This window comes from Arachis hypogaea, chromosome 19 (genome assembly GCF_003086295.3).
Source record: "Arachis hypogaea cultivar Tifrunner chromosome 19, arahy.Tifrunner.gnm2.J5K5, whole genome shotgun sequence".
In the NCBI taxonomy this organism is placed as follows: domain Eukaryota; kingdom Viridiplantae; phylum Streptophyta; class Magnoliopsida; order Fabales; family Fabaceae; genus Arachis; species Arachis hypogaea.
Genome location: NC_092054.1, coordinates 146072780 through 146093038, shown reverse-complemented (window position 1 = coordinate 146093038; position 20259 = coordinate 146072780). Strand labels below are relative to the sequence as shown.

Sequence of the window (20259 nt, the reverse complement as noted above, 5' to 3'; positions counted from 1 at the left end):
TGTATTAGCGGCTATTTTTATTGCCGCTAAAAGCAAAATAAATGGCCGCTAAAAGTGATTATTTTTGTAGTGTAGAATAATTTGTTGTTATTAAAATTGAATGCAATAGTTACAAATAGTTAGATTCTGTTTATAATTTTTATATGTAGATAAAACCTAATGTTATTTTGTGTCAAGTTTAATAACCATTAATTTTAAATATACTTAAAATTGGATTATTTTTACCATTAATTTATACTAAAATAACATGTTTTTGGTAATATTTTTTTATTAATCCAATTTAACAAATTTTGAATAATTAATTCTAGCAATAAATTCTAACAATTATTTAATTTAATATAAAAGATATTATATTAATAGGAATACAAATTATTTCTAATTATATTATATGTAATATTTTAATGTGATTATTAAAAAAATAGAATTATTATTTTTATTGTTCATCAATCTCAATTTTTTTATTTGATATGAAACTGATTTGTTACATATTTTTATTGTTAAATATTTGATAGCTTTATAATAATAATTTTCTTTTTAAATAATTTCTTTTACGTTCAATTAAAATTATAAAATATTAATTAAATTATTATTTATTGAATTTTTTATAATTCAAATTGCTTGAATTAAGTAAATCCATTCTATAATTGTTTATTCAACTATGCTATGTGTATAAAAAAATCAGTCACCAAATTATGTCATCCATATAGAATACATACATGTGAGAATATAAAATACATATTAAAAATGAATTTAACAATATATGTATGTATTTATGCATAAATACATGATAACCAATTATTTGTGTACACATAGTATTTTTTTTATTTTACTTTTATCATAATGATTTACTTCAACTCTTACTTAAATTTTATGTTTTTATTGATCGTTATTAGTATATTTTTTGGTTATTTTAATTATTATTCATTTGCATTGTAGATTTATGTAACATCTATTATTTGTAAAATTTAAACAAAAAATATATTATTCTTTTTTATTAGGTGTGGCAAAATTTTTCGAGACACGAAAATCATTGTAGGGATTGCTCGGAATTGATTTTTAAAGACGGAATTTTTTTCGCAGAGATAGAAATGGAGATAAATTTTTCCAAAGACAACTGTAGACTTGAGTGAGGATCCCCGTCATCTTCGGATTATTAGGTGAATTTATTTAATTATCCTTAAAATGTTATGATGTGTTATTTTACCTTTCTGAACATGATATTAAACTTTACTTAATTTATAATTTTGAAAAATATGTATTTGTAAGTTGTTTCAATATTTTTATGATTTTTTTTTTAATTTATTAGAATTTTTATAGAAATGATCAAAAAAAGATAGAGAATAGGGTTTTGTGAGAAACACAAGAGAATAAAAATGAGGATAATATTTTTTATGGCGAAAATTGATGACGAGGAAAGGAAGAAGGTCAAGGTTCAGGATCAAAGAGTTCGGAGACATCTTCACCTCGATCTCTACTCCTGTTCTGTTGACATCGGATCTAACTTTTGATATAAAATGTATGGTTACTTTATTTATTTTGTTACAAACTACATTGCCATTTTATTTTAACTAAAAATTTTACACACATGAAAGAGTTGTTAATATGCTATTTCTTTTCTACTTGAATTCACCACCACATGTTATATTATGGGTTGAAATAATAAATAATACTAACATATTTTATTTGAAAGAAAAATCTACTCAATTTAATGTATCCACATTGATAATTTGTTAATTTATTTAATAATTATATTTTTTAAATCATAAAATTCTTTTGATAAAATTAAAAGCTTAAAGTAAAATATAAAAGATCTAATTTTAATAAATATAATAAATAAATACTAAAATTAAATTTTAATTTAAAATAATTAAATATATTTATAATTTTTATTTTGAAAAATTAAATATCTAAAATAATTTTTTTTAAATTAAAAAAATAATTTATTCAAAATAATTAGTTATATGAACTAATTCATTTTATTGTGTCACCAAAAAAAATTCATTTTATTGTGAATATAAAAAAAATCAAAATTAAGTAATTTTTATGTAATTAAAAAATTTAATAGCTAAATTTTTAGTAATTTTAGATAATTAAAATAAATAAGTTAATTTATAAATAAAAATGACAAAAAATTTGTGAAAATAAATATTATAAAATTATAAAATATAATCTACTTTTATAATTGTATATATAATTTATAAAAATATTTAATAATATTTATAATTTAAATTAAATTTAATCTCTCCTTATAAAGCATGAAAAAATAAACTAGTAAATAATAATAATACGACTCTTTAATTCGTAGATGGTGACTGGTGCATGTACCAAGGACACCATGACACCCGTATCATAGACTATTTTAGCATCTTCTATAAACATGTTACATGTTTATTATTAGGGTTATGTATCCGTGTATAGGGGTGTTCAAAATCAATCCGAACTGAACAAAACCGATCAACCGAATCGAAAAAATCAAAAATTAAAAAAATCGAAAAAATTATGTTTTGCTATTTTTTTGTGGTTTGGTTCGGTTTTCGATTTTTCTACTAACAACTTGAACCGAACCGAACCGATCAAATAAAAAACCTTAAAAAACTATTAGACCATTACCCCACCCCACCCCCATCAGATAACCTAATCCCCTAACATTCCTAACTCCTAACCTAGTGCAGCCACACTCTCAAAGGAAAGAAGCCCCATTACCCCAACCCTCCCCCAACCCCGCCTCCCAACACCTCGCAGCCCCTCCTAATCCCTCCTCCCAGCCCCTCCCAACTCCTCCCAACCCTGCCTCCCAATGCCTTGCAGCCCCACCCAATCCCGCCGAACCAGCGCCTCCCAGCTCCTCCCATCAGCGTCTCCCAGCAGCGCCGAATCAGCCACCCAACAGCGACATTCAGCCCCTCCCAGCACCGCGAACCAGCAAACCCAACTCCTCACTAGCCACCCAGAAGCAACGTGTATTTTTGTTTGAATAATTTCTATTCTAACTTTTATGTTCAGTGTATTTTTGTTTGAATTTCTGGTAATGGTTAATAATTTTATTTTGTTTGAATTTATGCTTTTGTTTGAATAATTTCTGTTCTAACTTCAAAGTATTTGTAATTGCTATTAATTTTGTTTTGTTGTTCAATGTATAATTTTAGTGTATATTTGTTACTGATTGTTCTTCGTTGTTTAATTTATTTCTTGTTGATTTACTGAAATTACTTCTGATTATTGTTCATTGTTTATTTTATTTGTTGTTGATTTACTGAAATTGCTTTGATTGTTGTTCTGTTGTTAACTATTCATTATTCAATGTATTGTTCAGTGTTCAAGCTTAGATGATGTCCTTAACATAGAAAGCTCTTCCCTAAGCCTCATGTTTTGTTTTTTTTTTTCTGATTCTATTTGTTTTTATCCTAGTTCAGTCTTATTGATTCTAATTTGTAGTGAACACTTGGTTGGCTTGTTTTTGATTCTGTGGTTGAGTTGTTGATTTTGATTTTGTTTTTTAATTTAGAACTTTTTGTTCTGTTTTGATTTAGGGTAATTTGACTTAGGGTTGATTCTGAACTTTTTGTTTACTCAATGATAATACAGGAAAGGAGAAGGTGAAAGAGGAAGAATTTGTGAAATTGGTGCACCACATGAAAATTTTTGAAATTAGTTTGGTTGTATTTTTTATTCATTTTGGTTCTATTTCTGATTCAGTCCCTTTTTGCTTTTCTTTTTGCTTCTTGATTTTTCTAAGTCAGGTTAATTATCTAATTTGAATGTGATTTGGTGTTCTAATTTATGTTGTTTTAATTTTTGAAAGACAGAGTTTTAAATCACCTGATATATATACATGGTAATATCGTATAGAAGTAGTGATTGATTGATAATAGTTGTTGCTTTCCACCACCCTTATTCTTATTGCTATGATTTAGTCAATTTCTTTACAGCTTAAGTTTTGCATACTATGATTCATATGTTTGTATTATGGCTTAATTTTGTTAGGTAAAGATGGATATAATTTTTTACATTTTTCTAATGTTTGAAAAACCGAACAAACCGAACCGAACCAAACAATTCATATGGTTTTGGTAAAAAAATCGAACCAAATCGAACCGCAGTTTAATTGAACGATCGGATCGGATGACTTTTCTCTATAAAACCGAACCAAACTGCACTGCGAATTCATAGATGGTGAATGATGCATGTACCATGGACACCGTGACACCCGTATCATAGACTATTTTAGTATCTTCTATAAACATGTTACATGTTTATTATTAGGGTTATGTACCGTGTAACAAAAAAAAAATACTATTTTTAAATATTTATGTCTAAAATGCTTTTAAATATTTTTTACGAATATATTTAATTTATATAACACAAGTTTGTATGTTTTTTTGGTATTTATATGAATATTAAATAATGATATAAAATAAAAAAATTCACAAGGTATTTAAATTTTTTTTAAAAAATATAGTACAATAAATAAATATTTTAACTTTATTTATAAAAAATACAAGTGCACATTTCATTTGTAAACAAGTAAACAACCAATACTTTAATTTCTAAAGTGTTGCATTGATATTTTTAATAACATCGTATCTATAAAAAAGTTAAAAAAAATAAAAAAATTGACAAAAAATATTTTATATATGGAAAGGAAATGAGCATTTTTCTTTAACATTGGGGTTGGAGGTGCTTTGCAAAAATGTGGAGTATCAGAAAACACAGTTTTAACACACAATAAACGTGTTAACTTTTTAAAAAATTGCTTCAGCTTTTGCAGAAATTCGAAACAAAGATGCGCAGAGATTCGCCACTTGTCGAGCCACCATGCACCAGGCAACCAGTGTGTTGACTGTGCAAGGATTCCTTGCTTGTTTCCCATGTCCCCGTCGTAGAAATTCCAAGCCACGTTTCGAGCATGTAGCCAACACGAAACCCGCGTGTTGCAGTAGCAGAGATTCCAGAGCCATGCGTCACGCCACGTGTCGCTTCCCTAGCACCACAGAAGTTGCGTGTTGCCCACTTGGCAGAGCGGTCTCCATGCACGCGACATCATACTTCGGGAAGGCAAAAAATTGGGTTCGTTGAAGGCTTTAAAAAGGTGGTGGGGTGTTCATTCTCTGCATGAAAGGAGGATTTGGTGAGAGGGTTGAGAGGGTTTATGGGTGGAGGATTTTGATAGTTATTGAGAGGAAAGAGAGTGATATTTTCTGAGATTGAGAGCGAGATTAATTATTGTGTTAATTGAAAAAATGGTACGTGATTATACGTCTCCAGAAGATCACATTGTTAGTTATTTGGGACAGCCTAATTATGTAAGTTTAATATTTTTGTTAATTTAAAATTTTGTATTTAAGTTGTATTATTATTAGTGTAATTATTTTGGATTAATATTGTTATTAGCCGTTTTATTATGATGTTATTATTAATAAAAAATAATATGATTAATCGAAAATAATATAGAATTTTGTATTTAAATTGTATTATTATTAGTGTAATTATTTGATTAATATTATTATTAGCATTTGAAGTAATTTAATAAATTTAGAAAATTTTTTTATTGAAGTTATTTAATAAGATAAATTTGTCAATTTTTTTATTGGATATTCTATTATGATGTTATTATTAATCGAAAATTCTATTGTTAATCCGAAATAATTTAGAATTTTGTATTTAAATTGTATTATTATTAGTGTAATTATTTGCATAAATATTATTATGAGCAGTTGTAGTGAATTGATAAGGTATTTTCGAAATCAATGTTAAGTTATTTTTTTTCGAAATTAATGTTAGGCTATTTTTTTTTCTATTTTTGTGTTCTTAGTATGTTGTTATTATTTTATTATTTATTTAATTAATGTTATTTTTACTTTATGTTATGTTTGAATTAATAAAATGACTTTATTAATGAAATTAATAAACAAGATGAATGTGAGTATAATAATTTTTCTGTAAGTATTATTTATTTTATTTTCTGTTTTTAATTTATTTTTTTGCTATTTATTAAATTAATTTCTTTTGTGGTTGAACTTTACTAGGCTAATAAGAATCTTCTGCTCCGTAAGCTTAATCAGCCAGAGACGTGGCATCCGGATATTAAACAAGCCTTACGAACCACCAGATTCTACCAGCTCTCGAGAGTTGGAGTGATCAGAGGGCATTCCGCGATGCTAGCTACTCTTGTTGAAAGGTGGCGGCCGGAGACACATACATTTGTAATGCCAGTAGGTGAGGTTACAGTGACACTTGAGGACGTGTTATACATATTCAGCCTACCGATTGACAGAGAGATTGTGACTGGTTGGACCGATAGCAGTCACGACTTCTTGGTCACCAAGAGCCTCGCGATATTCGGCAGCGAACCCCAAGTGAGCAGTTCCTCCAAGAGCTATATAAATCTTTCATGGGTCCGCCATATTAGAGACACACACCCTTTGGACACATGGGAGTCTGTTATAAGCTATGTTAGGTATCACATCTTCTGTCTGCTGGTACCACCCCCTTCGTGGATAAGTCGACGACATATGCCCATGCAAAGTATCTACCATTGCTACAGAATTTTGATCAGATCGGCAGTTACAGTTGGGGGTCAACTTCTCTTGCGCACCTTTACAGGTCACTGTATCGTGCATCATGGTATGATTTTAAGGAGATAGATGGCCCACTTGATTTGTTGTTTGCTTGGGCGTGGGAGCGTATGCCGTGGCTAGCGCCCATTCCCCGACACCAGCTTGGGTCAGCTGAGATACTAGTGGCATGCAGGTAACCGTAATTATTTTATTGGAATTTGACTTATATGTTATTTATGGTTTACAATCAAGATGTAATTCAAACTATGTGAATAATGTTCTGTGTTGCAGATGGAGTCATCATCCATGGACCCGAAAACGGATGGCTATGACTCAGGAGTCTATTAGGCACGCAATTGGCTTTATGGAAGGGGTGAGTATGGGTTTTGAGATTTTCTGTTATAATTTACGATATTATTAATAATCTAATGCCCCTCGAAATATTTTGCAGTTTGTCTGGAGGCCGTATGTCGGCATCATCATTCCTGCCGAACTACACGTACACCTTAATGTCTGTGACACGGTGGGGCCATTAGTGTCATTTGAGTGTGTCGAATGGCTTTCTGCAGACCGAGTGGTGCGCCAGTACGGATATGCACAGTCCCCCCTCTGGCATCATAAGCCATATCAGTTATCGACTTCTGCTTTGCTAGCCAAGCCTTCCAGTAACTAATAGTGTAGTTGAATCTTGCCTGGACCTCCGCAATTATAGATTTGACCTTTATAGATGGGTTAGATTCAACCAATGGCTTCATAGCCTCAGCAATTGTGTCCGGGTCTAACTTGGAGTGATCCTGTGAGATCGTTCCCATGGAACACATGTGCCTCCTGTTGTATCTCCGAATCTCTCAACATGCTTTCTTTTGTATCAAGCTGGTTTGGATAAGCTAGTCGCACCGACGTCCATAAGTCTTGCACTTTGCATAGAATGTCTGTGACTCGGATTCATAAACAACGTTATCGATTCCTCTGGAGATAGTATAACTCTGAATTGCCGCAACGACTGATTTTCTTGAAGCGTATTCCATTCTGATTCTAAACTCTCCAACCTCAGAATCAGCAACACCTACAAGAAAACAAATTTGTCGCTCATCGATCCGCTAAAAGAAAATCAAGTAAACATACTACCCACTGCTCACGTACCTATGTTTGCATATTCGGGAAATTCTGGTGTATGCATGGCGTCAAGATCTAAGCTACGCATAAAAGGTGGAATGTCCATCAGTTGACAAACTGTGGCTAGAGCCACTAAAGTTTCTGGCACTGCCTCAACTCCCCCATCGCAGTCCTTGTCCTCATCACCGGCTTCGTAAGTAGCTTTGAACTCCTCATCGCTATCATTGTTCATTCCCAAGTATGCCTCAACTCTGTCATCTTGCACATCTGTATCATGTTGAACCTCATCTGCAGCTATATGCTCAAACTCAACGTATAACTCAATCCTCGAGTGTTGCACCTGAGTTTGATGGTGAATATGAAACATCCGTTGAATACTTGTTTCGTTGACGATTGGCATAACCTCAAACTGTATTAGGCCGCCAAATATGACAACCAGACTCCTGTAAAGAATGTTCACCCTCTTTAAAGTATCATCCTCTATGCTTTGACAGAACCCGTACTGTAGTTCCACGAACGTTATAGTGCACGGAACCACAAAAGAAAACATATTCTCGCACGCAAAGCTCACTCCTTTATACGTATTTCGTATGACCTCACCGTTGTGGTAAACCGCTATATTTGCGGTGCCCTCCATCGTAGTGACCTTGGAGGAAAAAACTTCTCTCACAATGAAGCAAAATGGTTACGAGCTTTGATTTTTATAGGCAGAGGACACAGCTCGCATGTCACATGTTGCAATGCCATCCAACTAGCGTCTGCCACGTGTACAGCACGCAGGTTGCATGTTGCATACCATTGGTGACACGTATGAATCATGCATCATGCGTGTTGAAGGGATTGGCGACACGTGGCAACACGCACCATCCGTGTTGCATAAGATTTGGACATGTGTCCAACTCGTTGCCTGCGTGCTGAGTCAACACGTTACTTGCGTGTTGTGCTTGCACTAGTACAACATCCACCCACCTGTATATACACCAAAAATCTCCATTTCCAGGTAAAGCTCACCTCTAAATTCCATATTAAAATTATTTAGCCAAAAATTGATGTAAATAAAAATTCAAATATTTTTTATTTAATATATACATTAAACTTAAAGTTAGAACATAATTTAATTACTAATCATGATAATTATTATTTATAAGTAAGAATATAAGAATTTGATTTAAAAAGTTATGTAATTTTGAAGGTTAAGATTTATGGGACTTATAAATAGATAAGATTAATCTATTTTAAAATTAGAAAATAAATTTTCTTTGAATTTGTATTTATATATTGACTTTCTTTTCTTTTTTAATTTAATTTGTGCTGATTTTATCTTATTATTTTGAAAGGTTTTAATAAAAACCAAATTTTGAACTTTTCTATTATTGAAATTTTGATATTATATCACAAAATCACATTTCACCAAAAATTTAAGTTTGAAACAATCTTAAAAGTTATAGAGAAAATAGAATGCTAAAGTTGTAGTTTCTTAAAAAAGAAGACAATAAATGAAAAATGAAAATATAGAATTTGAGACTGCAAAGTAAGTGCCATTCACAACTAAAGAAAGAGCAATATTTATAGGTAGTGAATAAACAAGAGAAGCTCAAGAAAGATGAAGGATAAATTTTCAACCCCTCTAACTACCTATAACAGAAATTGTACACTTATAACACAACTAACTAAAGTGATAGTTTGTTTTCCATTATATCTATCCCCCTCAAACATAAGAGAGGTTTTGGAACCACTTTGAGTTTGCATCCCAATCTTTTAAAAGAAGCTATATTCAATGATTTTGTTAGAATATCAGGATCTATTCCTAGTATATGTACTCTATTGAGCTGTTTTTTTTTTATATTTTGTTTTGACTGCATGTCTAATTGAGATTGTTTGGTCTTTCCATACAATACTGAATTTGTTATCAATATTATAGTATTCATAGTATCAAACAAGATTATAGGTGCTATATGCAGATTAATCTTTAGTTCTTGGAGAAAATTCTGCAGTTACACAAACTTAGCTTCATACATAGCCAAACTTCTGAATTCTACTTCTGTAGAGAATCTAAAGATTGTGATTTGTTTGCTGTAGCACCAAAAAATTAGATTAGTGTCAAAGAATATACAAAAACCAGATAAAAGGTTTCAATCTTTAAAATTAGCAGCCTAGTCCACACTAAAAAATCCATAAAGCTATAATCATCACACTTATTGAAGAGTCAACCAAAATTCTTAGTTTCTTGCAAGTATTTAACAATATGTTTTATAACTTTCCAACGAGATAATAAAAGATGCTGTATGAATTGACTGATTTTGCCTACACCAAAATTATATACATTTTGGACCCAAAACAATTTACACTTACTTAGATCAAACATTACTCAAACACAATAATATTTTATAACATCTAAAAACACATTATAGAAATGAATATATTGATAGACTTTTTAATTTTTTATTCATTTTTTATTAAATAATAATAATAGTAATAATATTTAAACATAAAAACTACTTAAGATGGTCAATATATTATTCAAAAAAACTTCAGCTTCAAATCTTAGAAATAACAAACATAAGTATATGGGACAATTTGAAATAAAATCGTATATCAAGTCCCATCCGAAAAAATATAAAGTTCACACAGTAGATATACTCAGAGTTGTTACAGAATTAGTTTAACGAAACTCAATAACGACTAATTATGTTTTAGTTTCTTCTCGATTCTTGTCTTTGTGTATATAGGAAGTGATCTGATATGAGGTATATATATATATATATATATATACATATTATTAACAAATTTGTACTCAATGGAACCAAGGGTAAAAGCTAAAAAAAAGAATGTGGTTGGCAATGTGCACTCCTTATAACCATTGGGTCTAATTATTAAGCTTTTGAATGTTTTTTCTTCCTTATATTGATTTGTAATTTTTATTTTCTATTTATTTTAATATTTTTTTAATTGTTGTTTTGTTAATATTTGTCTTATAATATTATTTTCTGTCAAGATTTGTAAAAATGTCTAAAAGATCATGGTATAACATTATACAAGAACCCCAAAAAGATGTCAGAATTAATGCCGAAGAGAATATTATGGTGAGTGATCGTTGTTAACATTTTTCCACATAAGCTTATGTTAAAATTATGTAGCCTTTAATTATATCATTGAGCCATTTTGTAACTTTTTCGTGGAAAATTATTAGTTTGTGAATTCAATTATAATTCTAAATTAGTTCTTTTTGTTCAATATCATTCTAAATTATTTTATCTTGCCTTAAGGTTGGAATAATACCTAAAAGAGCTCAGATATCACGTGAGCAACCACGTGATAGAGCTCCTCCATTTTCGTCCTCAGCTAATATAGTGCTCCAACATCTCGTATTAATGAACCAATTCGTGCACCGCGCAATGATAGACGCCTTGCGCTGTCAAGTACAAGTGATGACCCTCAAACTCGCACAAAACACACAGAGACTTGACATCGCGATGAAGTGGCCGATAACCTTCAGAGGTTGAAGATTACGACCCGGAGGCGGATGAAGTTGAGTCGTTTGATGACCACATTGACGACTTGTTTGCTGCCCAAGAAGTCGAAGGTCGAAACAACGACAACAAACAAAGATACAGATGGAAAGTTATTGTCATTGGCAAACTTTTTTCCTGCTATTTTTGTTAATATTTATTTTTAAAGTCCTTTATTTCTATTTTTCTTTTGTGCAACGATTATCTTACAATTTTTTTTATATATTTCTTAGAGGATGGCATCACAAAAGGGTCTAAACTGAGCATCAAGGAGGCTATAGCACTTCCTCCAAATACAAAGATCATACTCCTTTTTAATAAATAGTTGCAACCAATTGGTCAAACAACTGGATTATTAAGTAGTTTCTTAGGGAGTTTGGGTGCTGACTATTCCCAGTTTTTCATCTGTGAAGAGAGTTGGAAGAACGTGAACAACGCTAATAAGGAACATGCATACAACATACATCTTATATTCTTATACTTTTTCATTTTAAAGTACCCTTTTTTTGTTGTTGATATTCTTTACATTATCATAGTCTTATGTTTGTTGATTGGTTTTGGTTACTGGTAATGGCAAATAATTGTAGCAGGTCTTTCATTATGAGGACGACGCTGGAGGAAAAATAAAGCAGAAAATTATGCAAAGGATAGAAAAGAACTGGAAGGATACAAGACACAACTTGTATCATAATTTTTACAATAAAACAAAGACTCTTGAGGAAAATGTAAAGCAATGCCCATCAGAAATAGAAGAAAATCACTGAAAATGGTTCCTTGAATATCGCTTGAAGGAAGAAACAAAGGTAACAAATGGTATTTTGTATTATTTCTCCTAAAACATATGTATGTCTACGTAAAAGTCTCTTTAAATTTTATAATATTCAGCCCAGTCTCACTTGTGTTAGTTTCTTTATTTGTTCATAGAAAAAGTATAAACAAAATGCTTTAAATCGTTTGAAGCAAATTTACATTTGGGAGCTCCAAAATATTGGCAAGACGAAAAGACGAAGAGATAATAAATAATTATTTGCTTTAAGATTTTGCTTCATTTTCGTAAATATAGTGTTGTTATTTATATGATTATGTCAACATCAATGTTATAGGAGAACGTACGAGGAAATCCCATTAGTAGAGGAGAGTTGTGGACCATGATTCATAAAAAAATGGCTCGTATATCCATGTCAATGTGCGTGTTGTTGGTATAAGTAATGTTTTAAAATTTTCACCTTTTCTTACTGTATTATCATGCTAATTTTAAATCATTATAACCCAAATTCTGGTATATCTGTAGGAAGCAATTGCGAATAATGAGAGTCAAGATGAATTCTCCAAGCAGCTTTCATAAAATAATTCGCTTGTACAAATACTTGAAAAGGAGTACCTAGGACGAGTTCGTGCCTTAGGTGTTGCACCATGTCGTCCCACCCAAGTTTTTGGTAACAGTACTACACAACAGTCGGATTTTTGTGTGCAAATTGAAGAGTATCAAAGGACAATTGCAGAATTAAAGGTTGAGATAGTAGAAGAGAAGGCAAAGAGACAAACGATGAACAATCTTTTGAGATATCTAATCCGACAACAAGGAGACAATTTGCCACTTGAGGTTGCTGCAGAGCTGGATTCTTTGGGGAGTACACTGACTTCATCGCGCGCAAGGCCATCTTCTTTTGGCAATCATGATCTCCAACAAAAATAATGAGTTTAAGTCAACTAAAATAGATACTATTGAATTTAATTTGTTTTAGTGTTTAATGTTTATTTTTCTAACATTACCTCATTTTAATTTATAAAGAATGATGCACTTATGACAATTTTATTATATATATTATTTTTGCGTATATATATTTATGTTCTTTATGGTATTTTGTTTTTCTATTTGATTAAAAGTTTTTTATTTTAATTACGTTCTAATAAATTAAAGTAAAAAAAATAGACAAAATAAAAGAGGCAAAATAATAAAAAAGAAATTGGAAAATTGAATTTGGCGGCGGTTTATAACCGCCGCAAAATATATGTCATTTTTAGTTTTTTATGTACGTGTTATTTAGCAGCAGTCACAAACCGTCGCTAAAATGAAAGGCATTTTTGTTACCAACTATGCTAACGGGTAAAACCAACGCAAAATTGAACGCTAATTTCGCAGCGATTATTCCAATGATTAACAGAAACCGCTACTAACTATTTACCCACGACCTATTTTGGAGCGGTTACTTAACCGCCGCTAACTACCGGAAGTGTTGTAGTGGAAACTATAATATAAGATAAAAAAGTTACATTACCAATTAACCTATAATATATATTAAAGTGAAATCAATCACCAATATATTTGTATATAACTACATGTCATATTTAGTTTATTTTTAATGTATATTTATATTTTAATATATGTTTTATACTAGTGGCTAATATTAGTGTACACCTAATATATTTAATAATATTAAAAATATAACTAACCATATACCTCATCCTATCAGTATAAACTTTTAAGAGAAATAATTTTATGATATGGTATAAAAAATTTTATATCTAAAAAGTGTAGAATTTGATATTTGGTGAACTCTAAAAAAAATATCAATATAAGACAAATAAAAAAAACACACAAAAATAATTAAAATTAAAATTTTTACTAATAATAATTGTCTTAAATTAATATTTCAGATTTGCTTATTGAATTTAAGCATATTTGGTGAAAGGATGAATTGAATGAGAGTCAATTGAAAATTCCACATCTACAATCCAAAACACAATACCAAACTGAACATGGTATTTTATTTAAAGTATTATTTTTATCCACAACATTTGGGATAAGTTTCAAAATTATCCCTAACGTTTAAAACGTTCTATTTATATCTCTAACATTTCTAACTTGTATCAATATTATCCTACCATCAAATTGATTAATATTTTGGTAATGCTGTTACACACCTGGAGGGTAGTATCCACTATGGCAGAGCTTTGTTGGTAACTATTACTGAATAAAAAAGAAATTAAATAAATAAACGCAAAAATAGGCTTTCTCTCCAAATCCTAATTGCAAAACGTGTTATTGTCGTTGCTGCTACCCCTTCTCTCAAGTTACATATCCTCTCCTTGATTTTAATGGAGCCTAAAGAATGCTAATTTGAAACGAGGCGAAGCAGCAAATATATCTTTTGTAATCTAACAATAGAACTTACAGGAAGGTAATCGCTCTTCAGGCAACAGAACAAATAAGAAGAAGAATCTGGGTTTTAAAATCAACCAACCTGAGAGTTGGGGTTGACACAAAAACCTAGAGTTATGCACGCAAAACTTCAGAAGAATGAGCCAGGAATCCGAGGAGAGGAGAGGAAAAGGAGAGATCTTTGCAGAACTGAACGACGGACGTTTAGCACGGTAGCAGTAGTAGCGACAGTCAAAGATATCAGCAGAATCAGAAAATACGGCAACGACTGGCATAGTGAGCTGTAGTGGAGATGGCGGAGGCTAGGCGTGCTACACCAACAACTGGCATGGTGAGCTGTAGTCTAACATAGCGTCATCATGCTCTCTCCTTTGTGAGGAGTAGAAAGCAGCAGTGAAGCCAGCAGAGTCTTCAAGTGTGGAAGCGGATTGGAAGTATTCAAGATAATGAAAAGGTAATTTAGTTACTTCGATTTTATCTTTTCCTTTTTTTTTTGTGTGTGCAGTTTTTGGCACCTAATAATTAATTTGATAACTTTTTATAAAATATTTAATCAATCTAAATATCAATAATCAAACTTAAATTGGATTTGTGTGTGTGTGTTTTTTTTTTTTAAATTAGAAAGGATATGTTTAGTTAGTGTTTTTTCTTTTAAAATTCGCTTTGATTTTGACAATTATAGTTGAAAGATTTTTTTACTAGTAATATTATCATAAAGAGTCAAATTTGTGATTATATGAATGATGAATATTTTTTTTAATGACTATTTAGCAGCATATACAATTTGAGAAATTATGCTCTTTTTAAGTGAATGAACAAAATGATAAAATAAAAAAATTTTAAATTTAATTTAAATCAAAATAACAAATTCGTACGTTATGAAAATTATAAATTCAATAGGGATTGAGATTTTTTTTCCTTTAAAAGATATTTTTTTAAATGAAGGTGTTTAATTGAATTGACAATAAATTACCTTATATTTTTTAAAATATAAAACAAAAACTACATAAATTTTAAATATTATTTTATCGTTTTAGATTATTAAATTCTATTTAATAGATATATTATTTAAATAATTTGAGAATGAATTATATTTTATAATAATAAAAAACTTTTATTATAATACATGTATAATGCTTATTATATTTCAATTAAGTAAATATTTTGATTAAATAAGTATTAATTATAAATGTTTAGTTAATTATGAATAAATTAAAACCAAATTTTATAAACAAAAATAATAGTGGCGTGCAAAGCAAAAACCACATCTTTTTTATTTTACTTATATATAATTTGTGAAAGAAATTTATTAGAAATTAATATTTTTTAATATTAACCAATATTTTAAGTTGATGTTTTATTTTTATATTATTAAAATTTAAAATTTAAAAATTATTTTTTAATATTTATCAAAAGTTAATAAAAAAATAATAAATTTTATTGGTGGTGTCTATTGTTCGTAGTGAAATATTGTATCGAATCATACATTATTGATTGTTAACAATTGGACCAGATATATACCAGCGAATGTAGTCCAAAAAAGAAAAAGAAAAAAAAAATATACCTGAATGTTATGTAAGTCGGTATAATAATAAGAAAATAATTCTAGATTTTTTAGCATATCTCTTTAAACAATAATTTTTTTGAGTTTTATTTAAATTTTTGTATAGACTTTCTTTTTATTATTCATTTTGTGCTATTTTTTTAGAGGGAAATAATAAAGATCGAAATCTAGATCTTTTTTATTATAAAAATTCTGATATCGTGTCATGAAATTATTTTTTTTAAAAGGTTAAACTAATACAAAAAAAATTATATCTCTAACAAAAATTACTATATACAAAGATCAAATTTTAGACATCTTAATTATAAAATTTTTTAATATCGTATTATAAAATTATTTATTCTAAAATTTAAACCGTTAATAGAAATAAAAGAATGATATATATCTAACGATTTGTCCATTATATTAATCAACGATGAAAAGCCCCTTTTAATATAATCAATTTCGTTCATCATCCCAATCAATTTGAGTAACTTCTAAATTCTCAATACACTCTCACTTGTTGCCCATAGAACAACAAGATAAACATGTAAGAATTTCTTGTATTGGGATTCTATTGATAATTTTTGCCTTTTTTAATACAGATTGAATATTTAGATCTAATTATAATATTTATTTAATATGTTTATGAAGTAATTGGATGATCTACTTTAGATTTTAAATCTCATTATGTATTATATATATATTGGGTCTTATTAGTATACTATCACATTAGTATAAATAATAAGATAAGATAATAGATAAAAGGAAAAGTATAGGGTACCAATATATTATCTGTTAACTTCTGTCAATTCTTATTTATAATTGTATTTTATGAAAGTGTGTTCATCGATGTGTCTAATAATTAATATATATATTTTAAATATATATATAAAGAGACACATCTAGAAAATATATCTATAAAGACACTTCTATTAAACACAGTTATAAAAAAGATATTTTTATTAGACACATCCACGAACACACTTCCATAAAACACAATTATAAATAAGAGTTGGCAGAAGTTGATAGATATGTTGTTGGTAACGTAGCGGAACCGTAGATAAAAACATTCATAATCTAAGTCTAAAATATAAAAATTAAGAGGCTAAAAAAAATTAAGAGAGGACTAAAGTACAAAAATAAAAAATTTCACATGTAAAATTATTAATTTGGGAAGGTCATTAACACCCCCGCTCCTCCCCCCAAAAATATAAAAATAAAAAATTTCATATGAAAAATTATACAACCGCCGTCTTCTTCCTTGCGTGAAACATGTGGGAATTAAGAGGTGAATCATTGGCTCTGGGGTGACTTGTAATTTCAATTGTTAATTGACATGTATGTGCAAGAGCAACAATAATTTTTGCTAAGAAGAAATCTTATCCATATGATGTGATCGGACACCATGCATTGCAACAAAACAGTACCAATATATCACTTATATAATTAATAATAAATTTTGTTGATTTATATTATAATAATATTTTATATACTTTGAATATTATATAGATTAAACTATTGTTGAATCACGTTATATTCATTTTTTAAAAATAATAAATACCAATAAATTTATTAACGACTATTAAAATTCCTAAAATTCACTACAATCACTTACACGCATATATTAACGGCTATTAGAATTTCTAAAATACACAATATTTTTTAATATTATATATTTACAATTATATTAAATATACATTAAAATCAATCATTAAAATTATTTATTAATATAAAATACACATTAAAATATAAAATGTATATTAAAAATAAATTATATTACATATATAAATATATAATAATTAATTTAATAATTAATTTTTACTATCCACCGAACATTTTTTTTTCCAACTCAACTAGAAAGGCAATGAAAAATCTTGACAATGTGTACAATAAACTAGTTATTTAGCCTAATAGGAATAAAAAATAAAAATCACTCCACAAATTACCCTAAATCTAAAAACTCCCATTCAATTATTTCAGAAATAACCACCCAAATCCTAAATTACAAAAAGTTTTTACCCCAAATCACTCTTCTTTTTCATCCGGCAGCCACCCTTGTAGCCCCTCTCCCGTCACCGTTGCGGGATCGTCATCAAACAACCATTCACGTAATTATTAAAATAATTATCTGGCTACCTAATGAAATGACCATCCAGCATTTGTTAATTGTATATACTTAAATTGAATCGAACAAAAATAACCATCCAATTAAGAATTAAAATAACCATCTACATACTTAGTGAATTGAGCATCCAGCATATTTGTAGGGTGGAAAAAGTCGACGGCGACTAGATTGTGAAAGAGAGTATAATTAAATCAGAAGTGTTAAAGAAAAAAGAAAAGAGAGTTAAAAATTCTGTATCTTCATTGATTGTGGATATGTAGATATATAGCAACCAAAGCTATAGACCAACAAATTTTTTGTCATCTCTATCTTTGATTCTGTATATTCATTGATTGTGAATATATAGTACGAGTATAACGTGCGTCTGGAACGACGCGACGGGAAGCGGCGGCTACGGTGGGCCTGCACGGCCGGCAGCGGGTGGGCAACAGTAACGAGAACACACAGGGTTATGCGGTGCGATCTCCCATTGCTACGCGCGCAAGCAGAACACAGAGAGACTGGGTGTTGTCGGCAAAAAACTAGGCGGCGTCGGCTGGTGTTCTGGACAGTGATAACTGGTGTTCCTGGTAGCGACAGACCAGAGTGATAGAAAGAGAATGGGCAAAAGTAAAAAGGCGATGCAGAACGAAAATTACATACAAAAAAAAAAAAGTTACCGTCGTATGTCTATATACGTAACTGCACACCATTTACAAATTTTTTTTTTTTAATTTAAACGACAAAATTATTTAAAATTAATTATCATCTTATTTTAATTTTTTTAGCTCTATTATACTCATTATACATTAAACTCATTTTCTCCTCCTACTTTTCCTTTTTTATATTTACAGAAGTAAAGTTTTGCATGCATCATGCGCCTTGAACCTACCGTCACCCACTCTATATATACCCAATAAATTAGCACTAAACTTAACCCACACTAAACATAACTTATTCTGCGGTGTTATACTCATTTCCACTTTATACGTACCAGCCATGGCGTCTAACTCCAAAATACCCTTATACCTTCCCCTTCTTGCCTCCATGGCCATCTTCCTCATCCTACTCCACAGTGTGAACTCAGTGGATGTCACCACTTTCCTCTTCGACAGGTTCGATCAAAATAACGAGAATCTCATCATCCAAGGTGACGCTTCCGTTTCAAGCAACGGAGCCTTGCAACTCACTAGGGTTGACAGCAGTGGCGTCCCACAAGGAGGTAGCGTCGGCCGAGCCTTGTACTCCGAACCCATTTCGCTCTACGATAAATCCACCGGAGCAGTAGCGTCCATATTCACCTCCTTTATCTTCCTCATTTCTTCACCTTCTGATACCCCGGGTGACGGCCTTACCTTCTTCCTCGCTTCGCCGGATACTACTATCCCTCCTAACTCCGGTGGTGGCTACCTTGGCCTCTTTAGCGCCTCGAATGCGCTCAACAACACGCGCAAAGAGCTCGTTGGTTTTAAATCCACATCTGACAAAGTTGTTGCTGTTGAATTTGATACGTACCCTAATCTCAATCTCGGGGATCCCGATTACAAACACATCGGAATTGATGTGAACTCTATTAAGTCGGAAGTTACCGCTGAATGGGACTTTCAAAATGGAGAACCGGTGGCGGTAACAATATTCTATGATCCCTATGCCAAGACTCTTAGAGTTTTTGCTTCTTACCCTAATGGTTACAACGTTGACTTCACTCATGACATAGATTTGACCACTGTTCTTCCTGAACAAGTTAGGGTAGGGTTCTCTGGTGCCACTGGACAGTACTCACAAATTAATAACATAATATCTTGGTCTTTTGGTTCAATTTTAGGGAAAAGCTTCAAGGTTGAGAAAGGTGGTATTGCAAGTGTTGTGTAATGATTGGGCATGACGCTACATAATAATAATAAGGACAAGTACATGTAGTCCATTGTGTATGTGAATACTGCACTGTGCTTGTGGTGTTTCTGCCTTCTATGTAATATATCCATGAACAATGAACTCTTCCTAATAAGATGCATTTCGATTTTTGTACTTTTCTGTTGTTTTCGTTTCGTTAGAAAAAGTGACACATGTCAAGGAAAAGAAAAGAAAAGAAAATAGAGGTATATACGATTTTTTAGGAGAAATATAAAAAAAAAAGTTTAGAGAATTAATTTTTTGTTAACTAATATTTGTTAATTTTAATGTTTAGATTTATGATTTTGAATTTAGAATTAAATATTTATGATTTAGTATTTAAAATTTTAATGATGTTACACCTACAAATT

The 20259-nt window shown here is 30.4% G+C and overlaps 1 protein-coding gene across 1 annotated transcript; it reads left to right on the top strand.

The window, feature by feature from the left end:
* The first annotated feature begins 18920 nt into the window (after positions 1–18920).
* Positions 18921–20023, top strand: LOC112779188 (lectin). Its single transcript, XM_025823432.3, has one exon. The coding sequence runs from the start codon at positions 18995–18997 to the stop codon at positions 19865–19867; it is 873 nt and encodes a 290-aa protein (XP_025679217.1). The 5' UTR covers positions 18921–18994; the 3' UTR covers positions 19868–20023.
* Positions 20024–20259: the final 236 nt, after the last annotated feature.